The 6992-nt window shown below is 42.0% G+C and overlaps 1 protein-coding gene across 1 annotated transcript; it reads left to right on the forward strand.

The window, feature by feature from the left end:
- The first annotated feature begins 2736 nt into the window (after positions 1–2736).
- Positions 2737–6522, forward strand: LOC124680393 (aspartic proteinase 36-like). The gene is made up of 10 exons (XM_047215462.1): positions 2737–2936; positions 3794–3923; positions 4037–4299; positions 4430–4642; positions 5101–5263; positions 5394–5470; positions 5560–5665; positions 5764–5842; positions 6201–6272; positions 6356–6522. The coding sequence occupies exons 1-10, from the start codon at positions 2737–2739 to the stop codon at positions 6520–6522; spliced, it is 1470 nt and encodes a 489-aa protein (XP_047071418.1).
- The last annotated feature ends 470 nt before the right edge of the window (positions 6523–6992 follow it).

Here is a 6992-nt window from a genome sequence, read left to right on the forward strand (position 1 = left end):
TTTCTGATTGTGTAGGTTGCCAACGCTTTCCAAAGCTCCTCAACACCACTGAACTTCATTCCAGCTTTGAAATTTGGATTAGCCATGTCTACCTATGGATTGAATGCTTTGAACTTGTTCTTCAAGTGATGCCTCTCTTCATTTCAAGATTAAGGTCTTGATCATCAAGGGCAACCTCATCTTCTGTTTCATTACAGAATTCCATCTCATTGAAATCATTCAAAGAGGTGTCAACATATTCAGCAATGAGATCATCATCCCCTTCTTGAACATTGTAGTCACTATCATAGAAGGCACTGTCATGTCACTATCATATGATTGCACTACCTCTGGAACAAATTCTGGATATTCCCCTTATCTAAATTTTTCACATCTAAACTAGAAGCATCACCTGTTGCTGATGCACATTGTCGTTGCATTTTACGGAAGGCAATGCAGCAGAACCATTGAGTATCACATCATCTCTTAATTCCCTAAGGAAATTGGAGTGATCTACAAAGAGAAATAGTGCCTTTTGTGTTCTGCTTGCCTTTATCATTTCAACACAATGTGCATCACAGTCAATGGACCAGTCCATCAGTTATATCCTTGCCGGTGTTACACCAGTAAAAACGAAGTCTTCCATCCCTCTCATACCCCAAAATGCTAAGTATTTCATCAATCCACAAACATGACCAAGTTTCAGCACTACAATCGTCAAAAAATACAGAAGAATCTGATACGTACTGCAGATTCTCTCTTAAACCACAAAAGAATCCATTGTGCACAACTTCTACAGAGAACAAGTCACAATATTCGCCTCCATTAACCACTGCATCAAACAAAAATGCAGACTTTTACATACAACAACAAAGCAGCGAACAAATGATCTAACATTCAGAATTACGATCAAAACTTCATCACAACATCACGATTTTAATGTAGTAAACTGCTACACATTGCTACACACAATGCAAACCAACTTAATATTTTATAAAAGCAACTACTTTGTACCTTTGTTATGCTCTAAATCACCAAAATTGATCTCACGGATAGCAGCGGAAAACATGGCAAAGAATTGATGAAATCCACGAAACTTTCCCACGAAAACAGCCCGTATCCTATCCATCCCCTCACTAAAAAAGCCCTAATTACGTACCGATCATGCGCAACCCACAGCCATGGTCTTCGCCAGTAGAGACAAGATCGGGAGAAGTATTTATGGGATTCGTCGCTCACCGTAGTCAGGCTCATCTTCCCTCCAATCGCGGTAGCGCATAGCCGGCTCCACCTCCTCTCCTCGACGAGCTCGACGTGGCGCCGGAGTGGTCGAGGTGGGGGCAAAGGAAACCGCCTCTCCGCGATGTCCACGACAGACTCTGGGAAAAAAAGGAAGGACGGAACAAGGAAACGAGACAAGTTCGCGTATTATTTCCGTCAAATCTGCAGTAGGAGTTGAGCGGAAGGACGTACAGATGTGATTTCAGGATTTTGTACATGTGATTGCAAATGTTAGAAGAACGTCCAGACCGTATTTTCCACGGTGGCAGTACACGTGCCGGTTCCATAGACAAGGAGGAGCTAAACCAATCCGACTAACAAGTTGTTGGACCCTGGGTTCCCCATTTGCAAGTTACTGGACTAATCTACACGTCAAAGGTAAGTTGTAGGATCAAGAGTGTATATTGTTAAGATTCATGCACTAGCCACTTGAACCAAAAGTCCGAACTGATGGAAAAGGCTAGGCAATCTACTTATACACTTCACAACACCCCCACTCGCGTGTGACGGGAGAAGAGAAAGTCAACACGTGAAAGAAGAAGAGCACACCGAAACAGGGCATCAGCGGTGGCTAAGAGGGGGAAACATCAATTTTTAGGCTTAATTCCGAAAACCGGGGCAACAACAATTTTTAGGCTTAATTGCGAAAACCATGTGAAAGCCAGAATTTGAACTCGAGACCTAGGGCTCTAATACCATGTTAAGATTCATGCACTAGCCACTTGAACCAAAAGTCCAAACTGATGAAAAGGGCTAGACAATCTACTTATACACACATATATGACTCATTTTTTTGAGCACACTACAAGTAAGCCCATAATCTCCATGATCGGCCGTGGTCGTGCATGCAAGATGCCATTTTGCATCGGCTGTAGCACGAGATAAAGGTGGATCCAGGTGAATGGCCGAATCGGTCCAACACCAATGTGAAAGCCTATAAAGCAACAAATCAGCCCACCCATTTTCTGCTCCAACGGCTCTAGGAGTATAAATTGAGTATAGGAGTTCTTTGTTCCGGGTGGCTTCTTTTAGTCATGAGTTTAGGGAGTTAAATGGGATATCCATTCTCTTGTAAAAGTTGTTGTATCTCTACCAGCCGGTCGTTACACCTGGCTGCTAGGGACGCCAGAAATCACTTGTATCCATGTAAACTTGGTTGATGAATAAAAGCTCCCTTTTCCTTAAAAAAAAAGGAGTCTAGGTGTAAATCCTTGGTGCATTGATTTCTTGTGTGATTCACACATACATGTGAGAAACACAATCAATCAATCATCAAAAGAAAAGAAGTTGAGCGAAAAGAAAAGGCAGGAGCGAGAATATTTCCGAAAACGGAAACTACAGTGTGCGGTGCCCGTTGGAGGTTCGAGCATCACGAGCGCCCGCGGCTCACGACGAAGCAGAGAGGAGCGCTGCATTGGCTGCCCGGCCCTCTCACTTTCCCTTTCCATCGCACGCGCAACACAGCGTACATCGACAATGAGAAGAGCGGCCGCCGCCGGTGCCATGGTAGTGGCGGTGGTCCTGGCCAACTTCGGCGCCGCTGCTGCGCCCGCGCCGGCGTTGATACTGAGGCGCTCGTCGCCGATGACGGGCCTGCAACGTCTCCAGCAGCTAGACAGGGCGCGCCTCGTCAAGAGGAGCGGCGTGCCGGATTTCGATCTGCTGGGCTTGCCCGGGTGAGTGAGCTGCTCCATTCGCTTTGCCCTCCAGTTTGGACCGACAGCACTGCGGTAGAGATTGAGGTTTCTTTACTGCGCGCGCCACAACCCACATGTGTCCTCATTGATCGGCATAATATGTTCTCACCACGTTGCAATCCACCAATTGGAGATCTGTTCATTATCGTTGGTCCCACTTTTTAATGAAGGAATAACTCTTCAGGTGGAGTGCTCCCACCTCAGGCCTGATATGCTGTTCCATCAAAACCTGTTCCATGAATATGCCTCTGTCAGTTTGCAGCTTGTTTCTAGCTCTCAGGTTGTTGTTTCGCACAATATCCGAGCATCACAAGTACGGTATACAGAGTTTCATTATGCATGTGCAAACATCTAAGACATGGGACTTTTTATTTGTCTTCCATGCTTGGCTGGATAAGTAAAATTAATGAAGGAGCTTGCAGTCCAAGCTCTGCTGTCCCAAACGTAAAGCCATCCACGCATGTTCCTGCATTATCTTCAAGACTATATAACTTCACATGGCTCCTTCTCTCTGCACGGGCACTGTTTGTGCCGGTGTGGTAGCTACTATTACTCATGCGATACTGCAATAAATCTGTACAAGTTTAAATAGTTTAGTTCGTTAGTCAATAGTTCTGTTCGTTCCAATTTTGATATGTTTTCTACCAGGGGTCGAATTGCCAAATACTCAAATACGCATTCTTCATTTTACTGATAATTTTCGAGAAATATAACACTAGATCAATATGGATTACGTTATGCTTTAGTAATTTCGGCGGACGTATATCTGTCAAAAAAACATGTCTTGCATGTAGTACATCGTTACTAGTCGTATCTAAAGCTTGAATTTCCTGCAGGATCTATTATACCATTGTGAGATTGGGGAACCCACCCAAAGAGTATTCTGTCCAATTTGACACCGGTAGTGACCTCCTCTGGGTCACTTGCAGCTCTTGCACTGATTGCCCGGTAACAGATGACGACGGTGTAAGGCGATAATTCTCTCTCAAGCTATAAATCAGCTTATTGAAAAATGCATCTACTTTAGAACATTTTCTCTATCAGGTGATGAAATCATTTTTTACCATTACTTCTCCCAGATCCCATTCGACTTCTACAGCCCCAACTCTTCTTCGACGTCGTCCAACATATCATGCCCTGATGATAGGTGCAGGGATGCCATTAAAGAAGGGCATTCGATGTGCCAAACCTCGGACTCTCCAACAAGCCAATGTGGTTACGACGTGGCTTATGCTGATGCAGCCACGTCTGGGTACTACGTGTCTGACACCATGCATTTCGACACCGTCATGGGAAATGGAAGTGATCAGGTTGCAAGTTCTTCCGCGTCCGTCTTATTCGGGTATAGTTCCCTTGCAGTCATGTATCTAAATTCAGAATGTTAGTATTAATACTTGTCAGCTAATGTAACTTCAATTAATATACATCATTAACCTAACTAGGGTCATGTTGTAACAATCTTTTCTAAGCAGGTGTAGTACCTCGCGGTCAAGTTACCTGCAGACAGATGGCATTGTGGGGTTCGGAAAGAATGCACCGTCTGTCGTCTTACAACTGCACTCTCAAGGTGTGTCCCCAAAGGCCTTCTCACATTGCTTGACAAGCTCAGAAGATGGCGGTGGCATACTTGTTCTTGGTGAAGTTGTGGAGCCAGGATTGGAATTTACTCCACTTGTCTCTTCACAGTGAGTTTATTTTTCGAGGAATTTTTATTACTAAAATTTTGGTATTTTTAAGTTCATAATCTGTGTCACTATTTTGTTATACCATCATACTTTTATTCCTTGTTTGGTGGTAAGTATGGATGATAGAAATGGTGGTTCAGGTAATCAATATCTCATTGATTTATATTGATTTAAGATCTTGCTAGAGTGTGCTTGTTACTTGAATTCATTCACATTAGTTTTAGTTTCCCAACACTAAGTTTTAGTTTATATGTACGGTGTTTAATTTGCAAACATGAAGTGAACACTTTTTTTAGCTCCCCCTTCCATTTTTTTCAAAAAATAAACTTAGCTGATCTATGTGGTCAGAGACAACCAATTTAACTAGTTTTTTTGTGTTTTGGAATGTGGACTCTACTTTTCCAAATGCCATTTCATGAATTCGTTATGCGAACCAACTTTTTCTCAATAATATACAGGCCTCGTTACAACTTGAATATGGAGAGCATTGATGTCAATGGTCAAAAGATCCCCATCAATGCTTCCTTGTTTACAACATCGAATACACAAGGAACATTTGTGGATTCAGGGACATCATTAGCGTACCTTGCAGATGGGTTGTACGATCATGTTATCAGTGCAGTGAGTTCTTCATATACATGACACATTTTATTCTCATCTTGTTGAAGAACCAACAACTGACCAGTTTACATAAATTCAATTATTTTAGTCGCACAGTTAGTGGTAATGATTCATATTTGGCTATTCACAGATAGATAATGCTGTTCCTCTATCTATAGACGCTTTTTCCACCAATGGGCACATGTGTTACATTGTATCTTCAAGACGGTTTGTCTTTCTCACATGAAAATTTAACAGTTCACTTGCTTCAAAGATGTTGAATTAGTTGACTAAATGTATTGTTTTTTATCCACCAGCAAACTCTCATTATTTCCAATACTGACACTGCATTTTGAGGGTGGTGCTCGAATGACAGTGGATCCAGTGAACTATCTTTTGCGGAAGGGAGCTTCTCCAAGTCCAGTAACCTCCAGCTGCTACTTTTTATTAATTTTCTTCACAACTGCATATCTGGTTAAATGTTTTTGAATAAATTGTCTCAAACATGTCATGATTTGCAGGACAACCAAAACATTATGTGCATTGCCTTTCTAAGGAGCAAGGATCTCGAGGGTTACCAACATATCACCATTCTTGGAGGTTAGTCATCTACTCATCAACTAAATTAGCTAGCTAATATAAGCTGCACATCTAGCAATTATACTTTAATAATGCTCTAATCATTTTCATCGTCGATTGAAATGAATTAAGCTATCTGTCTCAATAGTTATAGAAACTATATATAGTAAATATAATCTGCAAGCCAACTGTACCGTTGAGATAATGATCATCAAATGTGTCTCCATGCTTTTCTTTAACCCCTAGAACTGTACAGATACGATTATACGAACATCCATTATTCACACATGCAGCCATTTTCTGACAAGCAAATAAATTGTCCACTGATGAAATCTGAAGCCTGATTTGTTTTAATGACTGATTGGCCCTCTCGTGTCAGATATTGTTCTACGTGATAAGATATTTGTATATAACTTGGAGGAGATGCGCCTTGGTTGGTTAAATTACAACTGTAAGTTCAAATTTCTCTACTAAACAAAATCATCCTACTTGATGCTTCTACATATTAATTGACAACTCATTTTATATTTGCAGGCTCGCTACTCAATAAGACAGCCGTGCCTGTTGGCAGCGGGTCGATCAGGCGCCACACACCATCATACTGCAGTGGACTGATAGCTCTTGTGGTCGCCGTCATCAGTTTCCACATTATCCCACCATGGCGGCTGGATGGCTGCTGGGTTCACCGACAGGAATACTAACAGCGGAGCCCAAGACGTTGCAAGGTCGATGTGGGCAGAGCTTCAAAGGCAATCTGGAAAGATAGGGAGAGGCCTCAGGATAAATCGCTCACAACTATGTCACTGAACAAGTTAAGAGCCTATCATTAGAATTAGGAGATGGTGAGACTACTCATATTGTATAATAAGGTAGCTCACGATCAAGCTTGCTAGATTTGGCAATATGTTAATCGTGGATGTCGCTTTTGCATTAAGTGCCTGAAGTTTGTATTGCATCTGGGTTTAATAGTGCGTAAAGTCAGTTGTTCATAAATTCCGGAGCTGCCTGCAGGTACACAAATGATGCACAATACATTATGGATTGGTCAATAAATAATGTAACCTGGATTCACTATGGTGAGAAATTCTGAGAACTATATTTTAATCGATTACAGCTAATCGCCTCTCCCTTTTGCTCAACTACAAACAAGTAAGCTTTTCTGAGTGCCATA

Source organism: Lolium rigidum, unplaced genomic scaffold (genome assembly GCF_022539505.1).
Source record: "Lolium rigidum isolate FL_2022 unplaced genomic scaffold, APGP_CSIRO_Lrig_0.1 contig_15296_1, whole genome shotgun sequence".
NCBI lineage: Eukaryota > Viridiplantae > Streptophyta > Magnoliopsida > Poales > Poaceae > Lolium > Lolium rigidum.